This window comes from Pan paniscus, chromosome 9 (genome assembly GCF_029289425.2).
Source record: "Pan paniscus chromosome 9, NHGRI_mPanPan1-v2.0_pri, whole genome shotgun sequence".
In the NCBI taxonomy this organism is placed as follows: Eukaryota; Metazoa; Chordata; class Mammalia; order Primates; family Hominidae; genus Pan; species Pan paniscus.
In genome coordinates this window covers 27,301,607-27,328,721 of record NC_073258.2, presented here as the reverse complement: position 1 = coordinate 27,328,721, position 27,115 = coordinate 27,301,607, and the positions used below count along the sequence as shown (strand labels likewise).

At 35.2% G+C, this 27,115-nt stretch overlaps 1 protein-coding gene across 4 annotated transcripts in view; it reads right to left on the bottom strand.

Annotated features, from left to right (window-relative positions):
- LUZP2 (leucine zipper protein 2) overlaps positions 1-27,115 on the bottom strand; it is a 589,723-nt gene that overhangs the window by 22,749 nt on the left and 539,859 nt on the right. For all 4 annotated transcript variants that reach the window (XM_055094247.2, XM_008955901.4, XM_057299126.2 and 1 more), the window contains exon 10: positions 8,047-8,139. In XM_055094247.2, coding sequence (XP_054950222.2) covers positions 8,047-8,139 — 93 coding nt within the window. The remainder of the gene's footprint in view (positions 1-8,046; positions 8,140-27,115) is intronic.

The window sequence follows — 27,115 nt, the reverse complement described above, 5'->3', positions numbered from 1 at the left end:
CCACAGTAGGACAATAAAAAATGCTTCTAATGAAGCCAACCTCTTCAGATGTTCTGATGGAATGTAGCCCAGAATGACAGTGCTGTGTGGTCTCTCAGTCCAATTACAGCAGGGTATGACTTGCCTAGAAAATTATGTTAACCAAGCATTGGATCTACCAACAACTCATCCAAACCATCAAATGCCACAAAATGCATGTTGGATATAATAGCAAACTAGATTTCTTATATCTCAGCCAAAATTGTCTTAACATGAAAAAGCTGGCATAATTTTCTACTTGCAGCTCTAGAATTTATTTTCTGCACATTTTCTCTTCTCATTTCCCTAGGCAATATTTTTCTGTTGAATAGACTCCCTTTGGTAAGGGACTTGCAAGCAGATGTAATGGCAGGAAATTGAGCTAGTGCTCCCGGTGCTAAACATAAGCCATCCTTGTTTTTCATTTCCTCAGCACAGTAAGAAAAATTAAATGTTTGCTACTTATAGGAGTCAGAAACATTGCAAAACACATTTACATTGAATATTAACTCTTAATTCCTAAATGAAAATTAAAATACAATGTTCAATGTCTTTAATTCTTGATATGCTATTAAACAATATGAGGCACATTTGCAAGCTGCAGGAAAATGGGATGGAGTAGACACATCCTTTGCTTTCTCAATGTGACTCCAATATTATCATTTAAACAATGCAGCTTTTAGAGTAACTTGTACATACCCCAAACTGATAGTCGAATATGCTGCTAAGAATTTAGTGATCCATTTCAAGTTTCTTAAGTCTTCTTTAAAAAGGAACAAGGAATCTGAGGGCCATTTTCTAAGTGACCCTGCCTGGTTTACATAGGGCATACCATAGGCAGGAAGTGGAACAAAGCAACAAAGATATCTAAAAATAAGCATGTTTTATAATTCCAAGTTTGATTCTTAGGCCACAGAATATTTTGAGACTTTGAGTATTAAAACTTCAGAGCTGCTTCTTAAAAGGAGCTAATAAGGATATCTATGATATGGTTGAATGTGACATATTTAATATCTATATATTTATATAATAATCATAATAAACCTGCAATAAATGAACAACAAAATTTCTCAAAGTGCAGTGGCACGATCTCAGCTGACTGCAACCTCTGCCTCCCAGGCTCAAGTGATTGTCCTGCCTCAGCCTCTCGAGTAGCTGGGATTACAGGCGCCTGCCACCACGCCCAGCTAATTTTTTGTATTTTTAGTAGAGATGGAGTTTCACCATGTTAGCCAGGATGGTCTCGATCTCCTGACCTCGTGATCTGCCCACCTTGGGCTCCCAAAGCGCCGGGATTACAGGCATGAGCCACGGCGCCCGGCAATTTCTCAAAGTGTTTAACATGAAATATTGACAGAAGAAAATCTACGTGGGATTATTACAATAATACACATTCCTGGGCTCTTTACCTGACCAACGGATTAATAATACATGGGAATGGATCTTGAGCATAAGCAGTTTTACCAGTTGACTTGGTGATTCTTAGTATGCTAAAATTTGAAAAATCTTCATCTACCTTATATTGATAAAGGGATCTGAATACAAAGTCCCTTCCCAGAGCGACAATGTTAGGAAACAGCAAAGTCAATATACACATCTAGGTTTTATGTAGTTCCCATGCTTTCTCTTCTATGTTAGTCTCAGGTATGACCAACAGGAATCAAAATGCATAATCTTTCTTATCTATTTACTGAGAGACTGCATGGGGTCCTATCAGCTGTCAGGGTGGTGAGGTTGCTGATAATTATAGAATCCTGAAATTGAAAGAGATGCTAACATGATCAGTCTGTCCTCCACACGAATGCCTCAATTCCTGACTATATTCCAGAATGGCTGTTTTTCATTATTCTATTATATATTATAGTACTTCCGCCAACTGCTAATTCTAGTTTCAGATACTTTTCATTAAGAGTTCATTTTTATATTTGACTAAAATATTATTCTTCCTATAGCTGTTTCTACTAGCTGCATCTGGTTCTGCTGTGTAAAGTAGCACTGAATAAGGCTACTCACTATAAATACATTACAAATACAATTACAGTATTTAAGGTTGCTTTGCTCATATTTTAAGTTTTTTCATTTGATAAATTAATTAAAGTATATAATTCAAAATACTTATTGAGGTTTTTTGTGAGAGGCATAGCTTTCATAAGGGAATGGAAAGTAGTAATTATTGAGAGCTTGCTGTGCTAGTCATATGCTAACTGTTAAGCTGGGCTATCTCACTGGATCCTTTGGATGAGTTATATTAAGCAACAGATATTTATCTCTCTTTTTCAGAGGAGAAAAAACAGTCTTAAAAGGGTTAAATATTCATGATTACACAGCTGGAAACTGGTTGAAACATAAATTAACACAAACCTTCAATTCTAACTTTTTTCTTCAGCCTTCTATCTCAAGCATTAGAAAACACTTTCCATTCGTCATTGTTGAACCTCAGAGTGTTATTTCTAAAATGAGGCAGAATTTATCGGTCTAGACTGATAAGCGAAATTAGATAAGAGATGTGTCTCCTTTATTCTGGATGTAGCATCATAACTGCTTAAAATCAACATTGCAACTACCTATAGGTGGTGTGCAAATCTCATCACAGTTTTACTCAGAGCTCACAGTCACTTAAAACTCCTCAATCTGATAGATCAATATACAAAAATTACTTGCATTTATATATATAGCAATTAACAATCTGGAAATGCAATTAAAATACTACATTTGCAATACTATGAAAAAGAGAAAAGTACTTAAGAAAAATAAAGACAAAAGAAATGCAAGACTTGTACCCTGAAAAACTATCAAACATTGCTGAAAGAAATTTTAAAAGATTAAAGTAGGCCAGGCACAGTGGCTTACGCCTGTAATCCCAGCACTTTGGGAGGCTGAGGCGGGTGGATCACAAGGTCAAGAGATCGAGACCATCCTGGCCAGCATGGTGAAAGCCCGTCTCTACTAAAAATACAAAAATTAGCTGGTCATGGTGGCAGGCACCTGTAGTCCCAGCTACTCAGGAGGCTGAGGCAGGAGAATCGCTTGAACCCAGGAGGCAGAGGTTGCAGTGAGCCGAGATCGTGCCAGGGCACTCCAGCCTGGTGACACAGCGAGACTCCGCCTCGAAAAAAAAAAAAAAAAAAAAAGAAAAGAAAAAAAGATTTAAGAAAATGGAGAGACATTCCATGTTTATGGATTAAAAAAAAAACAGTATTATTAAGACAATGTTTTGGTCTTATTATTTGCAAAGAAATGTAAGGGACTCAGAATAGCCAATACAATCTTGAAAAGGAACAACAAAGTCACAGTACTTTAAATTGTAGACTTCAAAACTTATTGTAAAGCTACAGTAACCAAGGATACCTGTATAAAAACATTTCATGTTTTTATCTCATCCCATAAATATATACACCTACTATGGTAACCACTAAAATTAAAAATAAAAATCAAAACAAGAAAATATGGTATTAGCATAAAGATAAATCAATTAAAAAATTGAAAGATGAGAAGTGAACTCATGTTTGTGTCAGTTATTTTTTGACAAAGATACTAAAGAAGTTCAATTAAAAAAAGATATTCTTTAAAAATGTGTTATAAAGACTAGGACAACTGAATAACAACATGCAAATAATAAATGCAAAACCTTACCTAACACCATCCACAGACACACACAAAAAATTGAAGAATATTGATCTAAATGTAAGAAATAAAAGCACACACATTATATGAGAAACCATAAGAAAAAAAATCAGTGTGCTTAAACAGGTAAATAATTCTTTAGATATATCAAAAGCATGAAGAATAAAATGATGAGTTGAACTTTATTGAAAATAAAAGCTTGTGTGTTTCAGAAGACACAAATTAGGACTTCAGGTTCTGCTCTGACACATAAAGGTCTTGGAAGTCTCCACTTCCACCTTCACAACAAGCAAAAAGCTGAACAGACTGATAATCAATAATTTTTCTTAGATGTATCAAAGAATTAATGTTACAGAAAAACTACCACCCCAAAAACTGGTGAGACCGTGAATACAGAGAACACAGACAAGCTACCTAAGTGAAAGCTGCTGGATCTAGTAGTTGATGGGAATATTTATGTAATATCTTTAATAAATTTCTGGAGGCCGAATATGGACTAGCATGAAATATAAAAACTCCAAGAGGCTTAGTTTAAGGTAAGGTGAGCCCTCATTACTGAAAATTTTACCTTTCTGAGAACCATGAGGTTTTAATGGTGAAGATGGGAGAATAGAGAAGCACCACTTATGTTTGTTCAAAGGGGGAAAGAATATACCAATTTTTCAATATAAGCATAAACTTATCATCAAACCCAGCAATTCTACATCTTGGTGTCTACTCAACAGAGATTAAAACATTGCCATACAAAGTGGTTTATGCAAACGTTCATAGCATCATTTTTTCATAATAGCTACAAATTAAAAATAATCCAAAAGACAGTAACTGGTGAATGGATAAAGAAATGTGGTACACCACACAATAAAATGGTTTTCAGCAATAAAAAGGTACAAACAAATACAAAAAGAAACCATGTTTTTGGTTGCCTGAGGCTTAGTGTGGGGATGGGGACTCATTGTATTAAAAAAAAAAAAAAAGGCATGTGGGATCATATTAGGGAGATGAAAATGTTCTGAAACTGGATTACAGTCCTGGACTCAGCAAATGTGATGAATGATTGAAACATACACTTATATGGGTGAATTTTTATGGTATGTAAGTTATATCTCAATAAAGCTTTTTTTAAAATTATATATTTCAAAAATAATTAGCTTCATTGTGCCTTTCACCCATTCTAATTATTAACAGAGTGCCCATCTCTTCTGTTCAGAAGTAAATAGAAAAAAGTTAACCAAAAATATCTCCTACTCTAGTTTTCTTTCTTGATAATGATGATGTAATTATTTAAGCCAATAAAACATACATTTGGGGCTCATGTTACACTTCATCTTTATACCTATATCTTCATTTGATCACAGAATCCTGGGGCTCTCTCTTTGAAACAGACTTTTCATTGTTTGTTCCCAATTGTTTCTGTGATTGCCTAGATTCAGGTTCCTATTTAATCTCTCTTTAATTATTTTTAAAATTTGCTGATTCAGTGGTTTTTGGATTTCTGAATTCATTACAACTGAAAATCAAGTTAAAACAAGAAATAGGAATAAAGTTACTATCAATTTTATTAAGGACATTAAAAACAAAGTAAAACTACATTATATCCTACTTTTTGTCCTTGTTTAAAACTAAATAGCATTCATTCAATATCTGATTAAAGGAAAGTCATATAAAGGCATAGGTTAAGATTCTAAAACACACCCCAAAATAGACAAAATATAAAGGTAGAAATGTGATAAAGAATTTTATTTTGTGATTTAAAAAAATGAAATTAAGTTCTGCCTTCTTATTCAGTTTGGACACTCAATAAAGCAACCCAAATTGGAGCTTAAGTCTCTAGACTGGTAGAGTCAGTATTTTGATACTGCTACATTAAAATGGAAGCAATACATTTCACAATATTTAATGCAAATCAGAATATTATAGCTAAATTTATACAAGGCAAAAAACAGTCTCTCTAGTTTTATTTATTAAAAATTTCCAGATAAATTGCTCATAATCTGACTTTCTAAAAGCTCCCCAGAGGGTTCTTATGAATGGGAAATCTATTATTAGTGAAAAATGACCTACATATTTGAAGCATCTGGAGGAATCAAAAAATTAACACAACTAATGTCTAGACCTTACCTACTGAGGTACTGAAGTAATTTTTCTGCAATGGGTTGTGGGCATCAGTATTTTGTAAGTACTCTTCGGTTGACACTATTCTGGAGACAGAGCTAAGAAGTACTGGTCTAGAACTTGAAAACTGATGTTCATGCATATCCCACTAATTCCTATTACTCGCACATGGTTTATGTCACTCATTGTATTACTTTCTTCATTATTATCTATAATTGAATCTGCAGGCTCTGAATACTGAGCACTCTATGTATTAAAGGTGTAGCTTCTTAGGAGTAGAGACTCCAATAGAAAAGTCTAGAGGACAGAAGTCAGGTTAGTGAAATAACATTTATATTTGTTCTGGTGGAGGCAGCTTTTTGAAGAGCCCCAGGTCCAGATTGAGACCAGAACCAGATAGTATCTGCTTCTGGAACTCACTGAGGACAGAAGAGTTATCCCTGACAAAGGAGAACAACACAAGTAGAAGAGAGAAACAAATAACATATGAATAAATCAATTTATGATTTGAAGGAGGCTTCAATAAGAAAAGTAGACCAGAATGTTGCTTTGAGGAATCCTAGCAAACCACACATAAATTTTCTATTTTGCCTCCAATGAAAACATGTTTTTATGTAGTTTCAAAAATATATATCAAGAAATAAAAACACCATCCTTAAAATTAACACCATGGCTTTATCACTCGATTGAATACAAACATTTGAAAACCTGAACTAGCTCCCTTGTTCAAATTAAATTTCTTAGCTTGGGAATCCAGGGCCCCTCACTCTCTAGACTTCAATGATTGCTGTAAGCACATATCCCACCATTTTGTGTACTATGTTTTTTAGCCATACTGCTGTGATATTTTCCTGCCTCTGCAAATTTGCTCACTGTCAAAGACCTACCCGTGCTTCAAACTATAGTAAAAATCTTCCTTCCTGCCCAAAGTCTTTTTGACTCTCTCCTCCTTTGGAAGTAAATTTCAAGCATTTTATTTATACTTCTTATTAACATTATGCTCTAAATTGTATAGTTTGGATACATGTTTAAATAAACAAAGAGTTTTAAACTCTTTGTTTAAAAATAAACAAAGCAAAACTGTTGAGTAATTCATTTTTCTCTTTTATTTTTTTTGAGACGGAGTCTCGCTCTGTCGCCCAGGCAGGAGTGCAGCGGCGCGATCTGGGCTCACTGCAAGCTCCGCCTCCCGGGTTCACGCCATTCTCCTGCCTCAGCCTCCCGAGTAGCTGGGAGAGTAATTCATTTTTCTAAATCCACTTTGGCAGCCAGAAGAGAAAAAAGAGAACGCTTGTTTAACTTACTTTTCTATTCCTCCTTATCATCATTATATATTTTTAGCTGCAGCCTGATTTCTTTCAAGCATAGTTTCATCAGACACTTTTCAAGTTGGATTAAAGCCTAATTTTGAATCTATCCAACACAATTGTTGTCATTTGCTGTTCTCAAATCTAAATGTAATAGATCCATTAGCTCAATTTTGCCAAAGTTCAAAAAAATAAAATTCCATTGCACTTTTAATGAGTGAAAAGACTCATTGAACAAATTCCATATTTCCTATCATTTGAAGGAAATGAATCTCCCTTCCTCTACCATGATGTCTCTGTATGCTGAGTGTATTTGCTTTACATGGAGAAGTACATCCTATAAGGTTTTTTGTTGGCTTTTGTTTTTTACATTTTAACAGCATTCTTTCATGTAGCTGTGGGAATGAGCACCTTGCTTAGCCTGTGGTCCTCCACTTACCTCTCTAAAAACTCATATTCACAGTTGTCCTAAGAATCTAGTTGCAATGCTTAATGGAACACTTACCTGATTCACAACAAAAGAACATTTACGGCCAGGCGCAGTGGCTCACGCCTGTAATCCCAGCCCTTTGGGAGGCCGAGGTGGGCGGATCACGAGGTCAGGAGATCAAGACCATCCTGGTTAACACGGTGAAACCCCGTCTCTACCAAAAATACAAAAAATTAGCCGAGCGCTGTGGCGGGCGCCTGTAGTCCCAGCTACTCGGGAGGCTGAGGCAGGAGAATGGCGTGAACCCGGGAGGCGGCGGAGCTTGCAGTGAGCCCAGATCGCGCCGCTGCACTCCTGCCTGGGCGACAGAGCAAGACTCCGTCTCAAAAAAAAAGAACATAAAGAACATTTACTTTCTTATATTTAAAAGTACAATCCTTAGATAGTAGATATTACATATAAATAGTTTCATGGTGGCATGAATTAGAATTGCTAAAATGCTTGTGCTTTGTTCTCCTGTCTAATACTGTAAAAAGCATCTTAAGTTTTTCTTACATCTTGAGAGTCACAGGCAGTGGTACTTGGATTTCCTTCCTTTGTTGACTCAACTTGAGAGCTCTCATTGTTTCCAGAAGCACTTTGTTGAGGCTTAAAAGAGACGAAGAGAGATAGAAAGAAAGAAATCACTAAATACAAGAGAAATAGTTTGAACAAATAGATCCAAATCGTTGTTGTAACACATGATATAATATTATAGCAACATTACAATCAAAATAAAACAAGAAAATGGAAATTTGTATATATCAGAGACCATAAAATATACCTTGAAAAATTCTTAACTTTGAAATTAAATAAATAAATTATATTTAATTTTGCATTAGTGATGTCCATTGGGATTATTTTCTTACTGAAAATATTTATTTCTTCCATGGTAAGATTTTATTTTAAGGATTCTAGTCCCCCACAAAGTATATATCCTGTCCTTTCTTTTTATTTTAACCCCCAGTATATAGAGAAATAATACGTGAATAAGAAAATAACTGATTTTCTCGATAGAAAGAAAATGATTCGTAACACTTCATAATATACATAGTGGATTATATTAACTCCAATATGTATACTAACTAATCAAACTCTGCTTTATATTTCCAGAAATCCTAAATATTATTCTAGAATTCATCTCTCTAGAAACACAATTGAAAATAAAAGAAGAGAATAAAGAAAAGAAAAGAAAAGAAAAAGCTGTTTCCTAGTTCTGGTCAGAGAAGGGTATGCCCTAATTGTTGTATAGAAATACCACTATAGGTAGGTTTAAGATTATCCATTCAAATGTGTATGTGTTTCTTGGGAAGAGCTAATTTGAATATTGGTGTTTCACTCAGCTCCTCAATCCCTGAGGGTACTGTTTTAGGGCACACAAAATAAACTAGTAAATGCTAATTTGCCTGGGTCTGACACTTTGATCACACTGTTTCACAGGAGAGGAAGAAATTAGGTTTCTATCCATTAGCGGTCAAGGAAAACTAAGACAGGGTCTGGAGAGAGTACTCAAATCTCACCCAGGTTTTTTTACCTGCACTACTTTCTACACAGCACTCTCCTGGTTTTTCACAGGCAAGTACGTTCTTTAGCAGGAGAACATTTTTACAAAAACAATATCTTTATAAAACTAAAATCCAAGAATAGTTAATAAAGCTGATAGAATATTAAATGTAAAAAAGAACATGAATAAAGCAACTAGAATATTAGAAAAACAATAGAAAATAAAGTAACTGAGTTCACTAAAACTGATCCTATATAAAGTCACCCAAATGCTGGGTTCTGGGTATAATAAATAAATAAATAAATAAATAAATAAATAAATAAATAGTAAATACATTCTTCTTAATTTATACCTAAAGAAATTTAACTTCACTGGGGGAAATCCAGAAGGCATTTATTGTTTTCCACCTCTCATACTCCCTTTTTCTTTCCTGTCTTTCTTTTGTTTAGGAATCCTACATCTGACCTCCCCTCTAACTTCTCTAGGATTAAAAAATAATTAAACAGGAAAACAAAAGTTATTCTTTCTAATCCTATTAAATTTATTCAATAAATTTGGAGTTGCCCTTTAAATCAAGCCAATGAACAAGCCAGTGTTCTGTTTTAGATGCCTTTGGTAAATACAAAGATGACAAAGGTAGCATTTGGGTCTTCATAGAGTTCACCTAATCTGATTGTTATTCACATAAGTAACTCTAATATACAGCTTATTAAGTGCAGGGAGGCAGAACAGACTTGTGTATATTTTAAAAGAATCATGGTCAATTCCATTTGGGGTAATAAGAAAAGTTCTAGTGAAGAGGGTTATTTTTGAAGTGAGTTGCTGAATAACTATGGCAAGAATGAGGGAGGCCATCCAGGTGAAGGAAAACATTTAAGCAAAGAAACGAAAGAATGAGACTCAGTTGTTGGCTTGTTGGTCTATAGGGTAGAAGGAGCAATAAGCATGATTTAAAATACTAAAAAGTAGAGAGGAGATCCCAAAATTGAGCTACAAATTTTATACTTAATTCAACAGCCCAAGGGGGGCTGGGTGCAGTGCCTCAGGCCTGTATTTCCAGCACATTGGGAGACAGAGGCTGGAGGATCTCTTGAGGTCAGGAGTGCAAGACCAGCCTGGATAACATCATGAGTCTCCTGTCTCCACAATTTTTTTTAATGTGGTAGTTTACACCTATAATCCTAGCTAATGAGGAGGCTGAGGCTGGAAGACGGCTTGAGTCCAGAAATTCTAGGCTGCAGTGAGCTGTGATTGTATCACTGCACTCTTGCCCGGCATAGGGTCTAACTTAAACAAAAATACCCAAAGCGGGGGTCCCTTGGATATTTCAAATCAGAGGTATGATATGGCTAGAGCCCCTGTCAGCATGATATGGCAACAGTACATAGGCAAAAATGAAACAGAAGAAAATGAGAGTGGGAAACTAATACAGAAGCATTAAAATGACCAGGTATATGGCAACAACAGCTGAACTGAGATGTCAAATCCTGGTGATGGAAGAGATTGAATAGTAATTGTATGTTCGGAACAAGGGTTAGAATCTATGCCATTTGAAGAATTCTATGTAATATAGAATTCTGAAATATAGAAACTGAAGAAAAGGTATGTTTTTAGCAAGAAGGGCAATTTTATATTCCTAATCGAGAGTTTAAAGCACTCGCAACTCCTAATAGGTAAGTATTATTGGATACCAGTGTTAAAAACAATACCATTCTTAACAAGAGTCAAAACAGCTATTTATTCTACCTAAGATCTACTGAACATCCACCACCTGTCTTCCCATAACCACAAACTTGCAGATGCTTTGAGGAAACAGGTTAAAAAGAACAAGAGTAATAAATAAACAGTAATACTGGAAGTCTCCCCTGGCAGTCACAGCCAGAACCACAGCTGCAAAATCATGAAGAATGGATTGAATCACACTAACAGGCAAGGGACAATTTCAATGTATTTCGTTTCTAAACAATCAGATGACAGAATAAATAGTCCCAAAATTTCCTTGCAAATTTCTTTTCACATATAGTGGCATTAAAGGAAATTAAAAAATAAAACACATCCATTATTCTAGAAAATCTACTTTTTTTTCTGTTACCCTCCCAGTCTTTGTTAATATCCACATAAATGAATATCTTACACAGTCACAATTATTGTCTCCATGCCATTTTTATTCTGCTTTTACATGTAACATGAAATGATGCTATATATGGTTTGTATCTATACTTTACAGGTCTAAAAAATTATAAGATTTTTAAAAATGTATATTATAGTTGACGATTTTTTAAACTTTCAATTTTGAGTTTTATAGATAATATTTTGGTGAACATTAACCTTCTTGGTACCAGTCTGCATAACTCATATCATTCTAATCACTGATCCAAACATCAGGCTATTATAGGCTTGGGGCTCCTTAAAGGAAGATAGCATGTGTTATTCATTGTTTCATCTTGGAAGCTAGTACATATTTTTCATTCACAATTTTTTGTTTCCTTCTCTTTCCTTTTCATCATTTATTTATGATTTTTTTAGGATTAAGAGAAGGTAAAATTAGGGTCAGTACTGAAGCAAGGGTAGTGGACATGTTTATTGCTGGAGAAATCTTTCTAAAATGTAGCAATTTAAATTGTATTTCCCAATATGAATAAACAAATATTTATTATGCATCCACTCTACAACAGTATTATGTTTAGAACTGAATCAAATATTTGAAACAGATCTGTATCTCAAAGAGCTCCCATTTGCTCCTCAGTAGCTGCTCATCTTTCCTTCTACCTTCCTAATAATCATTGACTCTTTTTTTTTTTTTTTTGGAGGATTACGTTTCTCTCATGGTATGGTATATCCCAAGCATTGTTTTGTGCATTTAATTTCCTGACCAATTCAAGATATGGGCACATACATAATCCAAGTTAGGTCATTAGAAGCCTTGGAACTTAGCTGACCAGATTCAAGACAGGCTACCAATGGTTAGATATGTTAATTTCAGCAGCGTGTCTTGTACGAGTTGTTTCTACAATAAAACCATTTTTGTGATTCATGTGTCCCAATCTAATGAAGCAAAGTTTATTTCTGCCTGTGCCCAGGCTTGTTTCTCCCATCTTCTTGCTAATACTATGAGTTATAATGGTCAACCAAGAAATCTCCTTTACTAAAATTGGTAAAGATCAGTATTTTTTGCATGTAACCACAGAGGCCTGGATGATACAGGGAATCAAGTCAATAAAGTGAAACTGACAAAACAAGTTCTGAGATAGTGTTTTACCATAAAAATTACCAGAAGGAAAACATCAACCAGTTATGAAAGCTCAAAAGAGTAATAACAGGCTCAGCAATGATGGAAATTTGATTTTAGCATAGATATTCAGTAAATTCCTAAAAATAAAACTATGTAGCAGATGGATCCTTTTCATGCTCACTTAATTATGTTTTCTCATGCAAATATTGTGCATTTATTAAAATGTGCCCAGATTTTGAAAGTAAGGCTGAGGCAAAGAATATATTGAAAATAAATTAATTATCATCTATCCATAATTTATTCTTGTGGGACTTTGACATTTTAGATGGAAGATAAAAGGGGCTTCATTCACTATTAAGTTCACACAGAGCAAGGAGAAAAGAATGACAGTGTAACTTTCTTTTTTTTTTTTTTTCAGTTATTCTTTACATCCTATTCTGTGAATTAATGAAAGGCTGTCCTTGTGCTCATCTATCAGAAAACTGGGTTGTCTGGTTTACTACTGTTTTTGTATAAATACTAATGCTATCCCACTTAATTTTGCTTTAAATCATGTACATACATTAATTACTTTCATTTTTTTTCTTTTATTATTATTATACTTTAAGCTTTAGGGCACATGTGCACAACGTGCAGGTTTGTTACATATGTATACATGTGACATGTTGGTGTGCTGCACCCATTAACTCGTCATTTAGCATTAGGTATATCTCCTACTTCTACCCCTCCCCCCTCCCCCCACCCCACAACAGTCCCCGGTGTGTGATATTCCCCTTCCTGTGTCCATGTGTTCTCATTGTTCAATTCTCACCTATGAGTGAGAACATGTGGTGTTTGGTTTTTTGTCCTTGCGATAGTTTGCTGAGAATGATGGTTTCCAGTTTCATCCATGTCCCTACAAAGGACATGAACTTATCATTTTTCATGGCTGCATAGTATTCCATGGTGTATATGTGCCACATTTTCTTAATCCAGTCTATCCTTGTTGAACATTTAGGTTGGTTCCAAGTCTTTGCTATTGTGAATAGTGCCGCTATAAACATACGTGCCCATGTGTCTTTATAGCAGCATGTTTTATAATCCTTTGGGTATATAACCAGTAATGGGATGGCTGGGTCAAATGGTATTTCTAGTTCTAGATCCCTGAGGAATCGCCACACTGACTTCCACAATGGTTGAACTAGTTTACAGTCCCACCATTAATTACTTTTAAGAATAGGAAGAAAATATACATTTCTTCACGAGTGTGAGCACCAAAGTATAAAAGTTAATTTTTTAAGTACAAACACATAATATTTAATTAATGAACTGCTTGCTTTCAAAAATAATAAATGTCATCCTTCATACATGCCTTTGCCATTGGTGAGATGGCTCCTTGTGGAAAGAAGCCTTATTGAAACTGATTAATTAACATCAGAATGATAACTGAATTTAGGGAAAGATGATGTATGTTGGAGTGAAAGGAATGTGGATTTCAATTCTGGATCAGTATTTAAATAAAATGGGCATCAGACTATATATATATATATATACACATACATATACACACACACATACACACACACACATACACATACACATACACATATATATACACACACATATACGCATATATATGTGTGTGTATATATATAGAGACTATATCTATAGTATATATACAGCCTCAGACTATATATATATCTGATATATATATAGTCTATATGTATAGACTATATATATCAGATACATATAGACTATCTATATATCAGATATATATAGACTATATATATATGGACTATATATGGACTATATATATGGACTATATGTATATCAGATATATATGGACTATATATATATCAGATATATGTAGAGTACATATATATATAGTCTGAGACCCATTTTATAAAAATGAACAATCAAATGACAACAACAACAAAAGCAAAAAGCACACTGCAATTTATGTACTTTTTACATAATGTGACAGATATATATATACACACACTATATATTATATATAGTCTGATAAATATTATATATGTATATATTGTCTGATATATATGATATATATATCAAGGATTATGAAATATAATCAAGAGCTAGGAAAATGAGTCTCTAGTACATTATAAATTACTAGAAGATGGAGTAATTTAATCAAGGATATATATATATCATATATCCTGGATACATATATCCTTGCAGAGCCTCTTTTTTTTGCAGCTCTGTCACATGATGTAAAAAGTACCTAAATCGCAGTGTGCTTTTTGCTTTTGTTGTTGTTGTCATTTGTTTGTTTGTTTTTAGGAAGGGAGAAATTGAATATGAAGTAGCGTCTGGCATCTGTTACACAGCTATCTCTTGAAGATGTATGATTTACTTGATTCTTACTCTAGGGAGGTGTGGATTAAAAAGAGATTGACCACTGTACTGGGCTAAATGGTAGAATGTGGAGGTCCCCAAAAGATATGTCAATGTTCTACTTTATATGACAAAGGATTTGATGATATTAAGGCTATTCAGATGAGTAGATTACCCTGTGTAGTAGTCAGCTTGGTCTACAACAGAAAAGTCAGAGTGAGTGGCTTAAAACAACAGAAACCTATTTTCTGCCAGTTCTGAAAGCTAGAAATCCCAAATCAAGGTCCAGCAGGATCAGTTTCTTATGAAGACTCTCCTCCGAGCTTGCAGATGGCCATCTTAGAACTATCCCCACAGCACAAAGGAAACAAGTTCTCTGGTTTACTTTCTTACAATAACACTAATTCTACCAGATCATGCTCCCACCATTATGACTTCATTTAACATTAATTACTTTCACAAAGGCCCTATACTGTGGTGGTTATAGCTTCAACATACTACTTTTCAGAGAACAGATTTCACTCCATAGGATCCTGGATTATTATATTAGCCCTAAATGCTATCACAAGTGTCTTTATAAGATAGAAGAAGAGGGAGATTTCACACAGAAACATGGAATAGAAGGCAAGGTGGTAATGGGGGCAGATATAGACAGCCACAAGCCCAGGTATCCCCAGACAACTACCAGAAGCTGTGAGAGGCATAGAATGGATTCTCCCCTAGAAACCCTAGAGGAAGTATAGTCCTGGCAGATTTCAGATTTCTAGCCTTTAGATTTGTGAGAGAAAATATTTATGTTGTTTTAAGTCAGCAAGTTTGTGGTATTTGTTACAACAGCAATAGGAAACAAAAACAACCACTTCTTCCAGTAATTTATAATGTACTAGAGACTCATTTTCCTAGCTCTTGATTATATTTCATATTCCTATGCAAGGCAAAATAATTTAATATTCCCTCATCAAAATATCCCAAGTTTCTCTTAGCTTTTCTGATAAAAAGTTTGAAGCCTACATCTTTTAAATGGTACTCAAAATTCATGTTAAACATTATGAAAACTTCAATTAAATTAACTGTTTTGTAAATGGATGGAATAAAAATTCCCGAGGATAATTATAAAATCAAGAATTCCAGAATAAATGAAATATATTAGTCTTTTTCTTGTGCCATTAAAAAAATAGCATGCATATTACATAAGTGGTCTTTTTTCTAATTTAACTTGATTTTTTCCATAGTCTGTGCATATTTTTAATATATAACATGAGGAAATTTTAAAAAATTGATATATGAAGTTTTTTCCTTGCAGTGCAAATATACTGAAGTGGTGGTCCGCAACCATTTGGCACCAGGGACTGGTTTTGTGGAAGACAATTTTTCCATGAATGGGGAGACGATGATTTCAGGATGAAACTGTTCCACCTCATATCATCAGACATTAGATTTTCATAAAGAGCACATAACCCAGATCCCTCGCACACGCAGTTCACAATAGGGGTTCCCCTCCTATGAGAATCTAATGCTGCCACTGATCTGACAGGAGGCAGAGCTCAGGTGGTAATGCTTGCTCACCTGCTGCTCACCTCTTGCTGTGTGGCCGGCTTCCTAACAGGCCACCGAAGAGTACTGGTCCATGGCTGGGGACTCCTGCGCTGAAGAATACTCAAGGAGAGTGAAAGTGGCTGACATAGAAAAATCCCTTTGATCCTGGACCCACAAGGGTCTTCAAAGTGATAATAAATTGTGTGTGTGTGTGTATAAAATAATACATATTACATATATAAGATGCATATCACTTTATATACATATATAATCAATTCATATATTCAGCTGATTGGTAAGCACTTTAAATGCAACATTTTATTTAATTGTCTTAAAACAGAATGAGATGGATTTTATTTCTGACCAAGATGAAGTAACAATAATCACATTTACAGTAATACCCCTTATATATGGTTTCACTTTCTATGATTTCATTTACCTGAGGTCAACCAAGGTTTGAAAATGTTAAGATATTTTGAGAGAGAGAGAGAAAGAAAGAGAAAGACCACATTCACTTAGCTTTTATTATAGTATATTGTTTTAATTATTCTATTTTATTATTAATTATTGTTGTTAATATCTTACTGTGCCTAATTTATAAGTTAAACTTTATCATAAGTATGTATAGAAAAAATACAGCGTATAGAGGATTCAATACTATCCAGTTTCAGGCATCCAGTCAAGGTCTTGGAACATACCCCGTGCAGATAAGGAAAGACTACTGTTCTGTGCCACTTGAAACCATGAAAAAATGAACAAAATATAAACAATGGTATTAAGAAAACTGACAACAGGTAATGAGGGACAGTGGTTCCAGAGAGAAAGGACACAAATGAAGGGCACAGAGTCTGTAGCCACTAGATGCCAGAATGAGGGCAGTCAAGAGCTAGAACAGTGAGAAATGATGGGTACCAAAGATCAATTTTGGTAGCAATACAATTCTTCCAAAGTCTACACATGCAGTGGACTTTCCAGGAATCAAACCATGGGCTATAGTAAGGATCATGCAGATGAATGAAATGATTGAATAGTCATTTTGTTTAACTGATTTCATTTAATTTCCTAGAGTCCTGACAAAAATGAGATCATCAACTTCTTTAAGGGCAAGAACAATGCCCCTTTCATCTCTACAACTCATCACATTGAGCATTAAAGCTGACAAAAAGAAGACGCTTAAAACATCACAGAACTCTTGGGATATTGCAACTGAAATCTATGAGACAGATATTATTGGCTCCATATTCTGGGTGAAAAAACAGACTGAGAGGTCCACTGAGTTAGGAGAATCAAATAGCGTTTGGATTATACAGCTAATTATTTAACCCATGCTGTCAGATTCCGATCTATTTGTTCTTTGACTTCCACCTTAATAGGTATTGTGATTTTCTACTTGTGTGAAAGTGGTTGACAGAATTTGTTACTGTTCACCTTGAGTTCCCTCTTGAAATCAGATTTATGTAATGATTTCCCCAGGGGTATTCTGTGCTATTGGCAAAAAAAAAAAAAAAAAAAAAAAAATCGGAAAGAAAGAAAAGTGGCTCTCTACAGAGAACTATGCATATACAGTATAGTTTGCTAACATATACTTTAATTTTATTAAAGCTTGCTTTATGGCCAAGCAAGTCATTGCTTTGAGAAAATAAAACCCACATTTAATGGGCATGAAAATCAAGTTCTGTTTGGAGCATGCAAATGCTCATATGCATTTATTGAATTAAGTTTGCCAAATATATTATTTTATTCTTCTATGATTTACTAATTTTGGTCTTCTAGAAATTTCTGCTGGTTTTATATATTTATAGGTTGTTAATAGATAAAATAAAGTCATATAGAGGGGGTGTGAGTGTGGTCCACCCATGATCCTCCCAAAATCATGCCTTCTTTGACTTTAATTCATGCATATAAAACGAGAAAAAGTGTGATCAGAGAAAGTGTCTGTAGTGATATCTAAAAACAATTTTTCAAAAAAGATGAACTACAGAGTTTGAAAAAAAATTTTAAAGGACAATACTTGTCCTTGCTCTACCTGCCTCTCTCTTCTCAGGGAATAGAGATTTGCTACAATAAAAAAATTTAAAAATTACAAAATAAAAAAATAAACTGTTCCAACTCTGAACGGTGCTTGAGGAAGATATGAGTGAAGGGACTGGGGGACTACTCATCTCACTTTGGACCTCTAGGATCTTAGTTGCAGGAGTCTCCATACCCCCATGGACATGTGAGCTGGCAGGGGGATCTCCCCAGGTATTAGACAGAGATGGAGCTGCAGCACACATGGATTTGGGTACCTTTGAGTATGGGTCAGCTCCGGCAGAGTTGGGCCATAAGCGCCCTCCCACCAGAGCTCCTCTCTCCCTCTAAGAGGCTTTAGCCCCAGCTAACTGCCATGGATAAAACACTGCCTGATTCCCTGCAGGACTGGGGCCCATCAGTCCTACAGGCCTACCTGCCTACCAGTACCACCTAGGGTCTCTGCCTGGCTACCCCACAGGTGCATGTACACAGTGTAGCCTCCGGTGCACAGCCTGGGTCCTTTGCTCCACCTGAGTGCATTTTGGCAGCCTGAAAGCCTTTTGCATCCCCCAGTGTACCCAAAACCCAACCCCAAGGATCCAGAGAAGGGAGCTGCAAACAGGTCCTAGAATCCCAGGGCTGTGGCCACTAGCTCAGGTCCAATCCCCAAGGGAGCCCCAACACCTGAAAGATCTAACAACAACAATAACAAAAATTGCAAGTACATTTCCAGTGACCAGAGGTATCTTTCTCAAACCCCAAGACCAAGGAGCGGACCTGGTGAGGGGGTCACCCCTCTCCTATTTACACCACAGAAAACAGCTGTGAATGTGAGGATATGCAAAGATGCTGTGCGGCTAAGAGCTTATCAACCACCCATTGCTCTCAAGTATCCTCTACTGGATTACAGTCCAAATATAGCACCAAAAATCACTTTACTAATTCTACCCCCTGCAAAACCAAGAGCAAGAATTCAGCAACAAAGACTTTGTACAGAGCCTTAGCGCTATGAAAGCTTCCAGAAATAAAGCCAACTGACTATATTCAATTTACACCACAGTTAAAGAAATGCTAGCCCTTCCAGATGAGAAATAGTCAGTGCAAGAACTCTGGAAATTCAAAAAGCCAGTGTCCCCTTACCTACAAATGAGCTCACTAGCTCCACAGCAATGGTTCTTAATCAGTCTGAATTGTCTGAAATGATAGACTGGAATTCAGAATCTGGATGGCAAGGAAGTTCAATGAGATCCAGGAGAAAGTTGAAACTCAGTTCAAGAAAGCCAACCAATTCAGTACAAAGATTTAAGAATAGAAAGATGAAACTGCCATTTTTAGAAAGACCCAAACTGAGCTTCTTGAGCTGAAAGAAAATTGTGCAATTTTGTGATATGTGTGATTTTGACTGTTTCATCCTGTTGTTGCTGGTTGTTATGTAGACTTGATTTCATAGTTGTTTTACAGTGCCTATGGGCCATGAGCTTAAGTATATTTTTGTGGTAGCAGGTATGCCTGGTACAGGAATTTCATAATACAACTGTAAGTATTAACAGGAGAATAGACCAAGCTGAGGAAAGAATCTCAAAGCTCTACTAATGCTTCTTCAAATAAATTATGTCAGACAGAAAAATTTTTTAAAGAATTTAAAAAATGGATAATACCTCTGAGAAATACGAGATTATGTAAAGGGACAAAATCTATGACTCATTGGCATTCCTGGGAGAGGAGAGATAAAAAGCCACTTGGACAATATGTTTAATAATATTAATATAAAAATAATAAAATAGAAATCAATACCAAGAATATCTCTCTCAATACATGAAAATTTCCCTAATTTTGCTAGGGAGGTTGACATACATATCCAAGTAATATAGAGAACCTCAGCCAGAGACCATACAAGTGGACTATCCCCAAGGCATGTAGTTATCAGATTTCACCAAGATGAAGGCAAAAGAAAAAATCTTAAAGGCAGCTAGAGAGAAGGGGCAGGTAATCTACAGAGGAAACCCCATTAGGCTAGCAGCAGACCTCTCAGCGGAAACTTCACAAGCCAGAAGAGACTGGTGGCCTATACTCAGCATTCATGAAGAAAAAAAAATCCAACAAGAATTTCATATCCTACCAAAATAAGCTTAATAGGTAAAGGAGAAATAAAATCTTTCTCAGAGAAGCATATGATAGGAAATGTTTTAACCAGACTGGCCTTATCTGAGGTCTTTAAGGGAGTGCTAAACATAGATTTAAAAAAACTACACCTGCCACCACAAAAACACACTTAAGCTCACGGCCCCCTGGCACTACAAAGCAACTACACAATCAAATCTACATGACAACCAGCTAACAACACAATGACAGAATCAAAAATCACACATATCAGTATTAACCTTGAATGTAAATGGGCTAAACGTTTGATTTAAAAGATACAGAGTGTCAGGCCAGATAAAAAGACAAGACCCAATCATTTGTTGTCTTCAGGAGACCCATTTCACGTGTAACAACACTCACAAGCTCAAAATCAAAGGGTAGAATAAGAGCTACCAAGCGAATGGGAAACAAAAAAGAGCAGAAATAGCTATTCTTATATCACATAAAACAGACTTTAAACCAATTAATAATTAACAAGGACAATTAAGTGCATTACATAATGCTAAAGGATACAATCCAACAAGAAGGCTTAACTATCCTAAATATATGCACACCCAACACTGAAGCACCCAGATTTAGAAAAGAAATACTTCTTGGCCTAAAAAAAGATGTAGACAAAACACAATAATCATGAGAGACTTCAACACTCCATTAACAGAATTAAACAGATCATTGAGGCAGAAAGCTAAAAAAGAGATTCTAGTCTAAAACTTGACGCTTGTCTAATTAGACCTAATAGGCATCTACACAATACTCCACTCAACAACCATAGGTATACATCCTCATGTGAATGCACAACATATTCTAAGAGAGACAACATGTTCAATAATAAAGCAAGCCTCGAAATTTTTTTTTAAATGAAATTATACCAAGCACACTCCTGGACCCCAGTGCAATAAAATAGAAATCAATACCAAGAATATCTCTCTCAATGCATGAAAATTAAACAACATACTCCTGATTAACACCTGAGTGAATACTGACATTAGGGCAGGAAAAAAAAAAACATATTTGAAATTAATGAAAATTGGGACACAACTTGCTCATATCTCTGGGATGCAGACAAAGTAGTGTTGAGGAAAGTTTAATCTTAAGTGCCTCCATCAAGATGTTAGAAGAATCTCAAATTAGCAATCTAAGTTTGCACCTAAAGGAATTACAAAAAAAAAAGAACAAACTAACCCCAAAGCTAGCAGAATAAAAGAAATAATTAAAACTAGAGAAGAACTGAATGAAATTAAAATACAACAATCCATATAAGAGATCAATGAAACCGAGTTGGTTCTTCAAAAAAATGAATATGATTGGTAGACCACTAGCTAGACTAACAAAGAAAAAGAAAGAGAAGATTGCAATAAGCACAATCAGAAATGTCAAAGGAGGTATTACAACTCATCCCACAGAAATATAAAACATCCTCAAAGACTATGAAAAGCTCTATACACACAAATTAGAAAATATAGAAGAAATTGATAAATTTCTAGAAGCATGAAATTTCCCAATAATTTAATCAGAAAGATATTGAAACTCTAAATAAATGAATAGCCAATACCAACTTATAAAATTGAATCAGCAATAAAGAATCTATCAGGTAAAAAAGTCCCAGATCAGATGTATTCACAGCTGAATTTTAGCAGACATACAAAGAAGAATGGATACCAATCTTACTGAAACTATTCCAAAAAGCTGGGGAGGAGGGCCTCCATCCTAATTCATCCTATGAAGCCAACATCCATCTGATATCAAAATCTGGCAAAGACACAATGACAACAAAAAATTTAGGCCAATATCCCTCATGAACACAGATGTAAAAAGACTCAACAAAATATTAGCAAACTGAGTGCAGCAGCAGATAAAAAAGTAAATATACCATCATCAAGTAGGCTTTATTCCTAGGATGCAAGGCTGGTTCAACATAAGTAAATCAATAAATGTGACTCACCAGTACATTTTTTCCTTCATATTTTAGTATTCTTGACATGAAGATATAAAATTGATGTATATTTTACTGTAATACCCATTCTCCCAGAAATGTCCTTAGATGTTGATAGTTTGATAAGAATAGTGTTTAATCTGTACATTGTTTTGGGCATAATGGTCAATTTTTGATATTGATTCTTCTAAACAATGAGCATGGAAGGTTTTTCAATTTATTTGTGTCATACCTGATTTTTTTTCATCAGTGTTTTGTAGTTCTTCTTGTAGAGATACTTCACCTCCTTGGTTAGCTGTATTCCTTGGTATTTCATTTTTCTTTCTGGCTTTTGTAAGTGGGATTGTATTCTTGATTTTACTCCCAGCCTGGACATTGTTGATGTGTAGAAATGCTACTGATTTTCGTACATTGATTTTGTATCCTGAAACTACTGAAGTTGTTTATCAGTTATAAAAGCCTTTTGGGAGTTATTTTTATGATTTTCTAAGTAAAGAATCATATTATCAGCAAAGAAAAATAGTTTGACATCTTCTCTTTCTATTTGGATATCTTTCATTTCTTCCTCTTGCCTGATTGCTCTGACTGGGGCTTCCAGTCGTATTTTGCATATGAGTGGTGAGAATGAGCATCCTTGCGTTGTTCCAGTTTTCAGGGGCAATGGTTCAAGCTTTTTGATTTTCAGTATGACGTTGTTTTGGATTTGTCAAGGATGGCTCTTATTATTTTAAGGTATCTTCCTTTGGTGTCTAAATTGTCAAGGGTTTTTATGACAAAAGAATGTTGGATTTTATCAGAAGCTTTTTCTGTATCTATTGAGATGATCATATGGTTTCTGCTTTTAATTCTGTTTATGTAGTGAGCCCACACAGCCAAAGCAATCCCAACCAAAAAGAACAAGACTGGAGGTAGCACACTACCTGACCTGAAACTATACTACGAAGGCACAGTAGTCAAACAGCTTAGTACTAGCACAAAAACAGACATGTAGACCAATTAAATGGAATAGAAGGCTCAGAAATAAAGTCGGACACCTATAACCATTTCATCTTCGACAAGGCCAACACAAACTTTCAATGGGGGAAGGACTCCCAATTCAATAAATGGAGCTGGGATAACTGGCTAACCATATGTAGAAGATTGAAGCTGGACCCCTACCTTTCACAATATACAAAAATTCACAATATACAAAATGGATCAAATATTTAAACGTAAGAACTCAAACTAAAAATCCAGGAAGACCACTTGGAAAATACTCTTCTTGACATTGGCCTTGGAAAACAAATTTTGGCTAAGTCCCAAAAAGCAATTGCAACAACAACAAAAAAGACAAGTGAGATATAATTTAACTAAAGAACTTCTGCATAGAAAAAGAAACTATCAACAAAACAGACAACCTACAGAATGGAAGAAGATATTTGTAAACTAGGCACCTAACAAAGGCCTAATATCCAGAATCTATAGGGAAATTAAATCAACAGGCAAAAAACAAATAACCCTGTTAAAAATGGGAAAAGGACATGAACATACACTTTTCAAAAGAAGATATACAAGTAGCCAACAAACATATGAAAAAAATGCTCAGCATCATTAATCATCAGAGAAATGCAAATCAAAACTACAAAATTATTTCACACACAAATTAGAATGGCTATTTTTAAAAAGTCAAAAAACAAGAGATGGTGGTGAGGCTGTGAAGAAAAGGGAATGCTTACACACTGTTGGTGGGAATGTAAATTAGCCCAGCTGCTGTGGAAAGGAGTCTGGAGGTTTCTCAAAGAACTTACAATATAGCCATCATTTGACCCAGCAATCCCATTACTAGGGATAAATCCTAAAGGAAGATAAATCATTCTACCAAAAAGACACAGGTACTCCTATGCTCATTGCAGTACCATTCACAATAGCAAAGATTGGAATCGACCCAGGTGCCTGTTTTCCAATGGTGGATTGGATCAAGAAAATGTGTACATGAACACCATGCACACCACACTGATATAAAAAAAGAAATAAAATTATGTCCTTTGTAGCAACGTGGGTGGAGTCAGAGGCCATAATTCTAAGTGAATTAACATGGGAACAGAAAACCAAATACTGCTTGTTTTCACTTACAAGTAGGAGCTAACCATTGAGCACACATGGACATACATATGGGAGTTATAGACACTGTAGATACTGGAAGTTGGAAGGAATGTGAGAAGGTTGTGTTCAAAAACTATCTATTGGGTAATGTGCTCACTACCCAGGTGACAGGATCACTACCCCAAGCCTCAGCATCACACAATATTCCCATGTAACAAACGTACACATGTACATCATGTATCTAAAATAAAAGTTGACTTTTTTAATCCTTTGATTCTAACATGTTTATTTTTATGCATTCGATACAAATATTTAAAAAACCTAAATGCTCACTAACTGTACAAGAAAATCCATGCTTTCCTTAGCATACTGGGCACATAGCTGGACTGCAAATAAATATTTCTAAAAAGAAAATCTGGTTAATATACGGTTTTCAAAGCTGAATTAATATCTTCCTATTTCTGTGTTCCTTAGTCTGCTAAAGTTCTTCTTATATGTTTCTGGAGAAAACACATGCACCATTTGTCCTTAGTTACTGCTCTATTCCCCACCCTTATGGTATTTCAGGACTAATCGCTGTAACCTGAAGTAGCTCAAATGTTCCCGGCGTTTTGTTTCTTTCCAACTCTCCATCTTCAGAATGTTTGCCAAAGTTAGATGATTGTTAAGAGGGAAAAGCAAACCTTCTTATGGGATTCTGTATAATAGAGTTATTTCTAAATTAGAGCCAACAAATAATTCCCTAAAAGTTGAATAGCTGTCTTGATTCTTAACAAAATCTTGGATTTTTCTCAAATTTTTCTTTGATCTAACTTCAGGATAAATGGTGGTATACAGTAAGATAAGCACCATCACAATTATCAACAATGAATGTATTGTATAAGGCCCCCTTGCAACAAACTATGGGAATTCATTATTTCGTGAATAAACCCTACAGCATCCTTTCTGTGCTTTAATTCAATTTGATATTTCTCTACAAATTGGCTTTCTTTCCTGACTATAATCATGAATTTTGCCAATGCTATTTGCCCAGAGCAATCACCTTTCCCTTCACAAGCACTTCCTGAAGGTTAAGGCAGGTATGAGAGCTTCTCCATGATTCTAAGGGCATGAAAATAAAATAAAATAAAATAAAAGACTCAACAACATCTACTGACATTTCTGGGTGAGGGAGTATCAGAGTAAAAGGAGTATCAGAGTATTAGAGCAAAATTATATCTTCATGTCAATAATACTAAAATATGAAGAAATAAGGGTGTATTAGAATCCCCATTTTTGCAGGAAAAAAAACATTGAAACTCATAGTGATTAAGTCACTTGTCCAAAATCATGGTGTTGCTAAATTTGGTGTCATACCAGCGTTATTAGTTTCCTACTGCTGCTGCAACAACTTATAACACAACTGTGAAAACACACAGGTGGTTTAAAACAACGCAAATTCATTATCCTAAAGTTCTGTTGGTTGGACATCTTACATGAATCTCAATGGGCTAAAATCAAGGTGGCCCAGAAACTATGTGTGTTTCTGGAGGCGCTAGGGAGGAATACACTCCCTGGCCTTTCCAGCTGTTAGAGCCTAGTCACATCCTTTGGCTTATGGCTTCTTTCCTGTATTTGCAGATCCAGCATCATTGTAACCCTCTATGCTGTCCATAGTCACGATGCCCTCCTTTTGCCCTCCCTGTCCAATTTTTAGGTCCCTTGTCATTACTTAGGGTCCATTCAGAAAATCTAGGGTATTATTTCTACTTTAAAATCAGCTGATTGGTAATTTTAGTTGTTCTTCGTCACATAACCTAACAAAATCCACCATATATTTGTAAATTTTAAAATGTACTTATAAATAACTTATACATCCAAGAAGAAATAATAAGGGATTTAAAAAATTTGTGAACTTTATTTCTAATAACAATGGTATATGTTAAATGTTAGGAATGTAGCTAAGGTAACCCTTTGTAGGAAGATGTATAATTTCTAAATGCCTATATCAAAGAAAACCAAAAGGCAAAAAAAATTTAAAAGCGGGCAAAATAACTCAAATAAATTAGAAAATGCTGATAGTAAAGAGAGGGACACAAATTGTGGGAATAGAAAACAAAATTAAAATGAAAAGTATAAACAGAAAAATTAACAATTTGAAAACAATATAATACACATCTTTCAAGCAATATTGATAGGCACAAATAAGCTATTTGGAATGAGAAATTTGGCATAAAATGTTTGCAGCTGAAGTTTAAAAGACATAAAGGCAACACCACATAAACTTTAAATCCATTGGAAAACACATAAGCAATTGAGAAATTTCAAGAAAAATATAATTTTGCAATATTTACTGAAGAAATAGTGGAAACCTATTTATCAAACGGTATCAAAAGTACAGTAGTCTGGGCATGGTGGCTCACGCCTGTAATACCAGCACTTTGGGATGCCGAGGCAGGCGGATCACAAGGTCAGGAGTTCGAGAGCAGCCTGGCCAATATGGTGACACCCCATTTCTACTAAAAACACAAAAATTAGCCAGGTGTGGTAGCACGTGCCTGTAGTCCCAGCTACTCAGGAGGCCGAGGCCAAAGAATCGCTTGAATTCGGGAGGTGGAGGTTGCATGAGATGAGATCACACCACTGCACTCCAGCCTGGGTAACAGAGTGAGACTCTGTCTCAAAAAAAAAAAAAAAAAAAAAAAAAAATATATATATATATATATATAGTAACACACATATACACAAACACACACTACACATACAAATTGTGAGTAGCTCTTTGCAAATCAAAAGATTAGTATTTAGAATTTGTAAATAATACTTATAA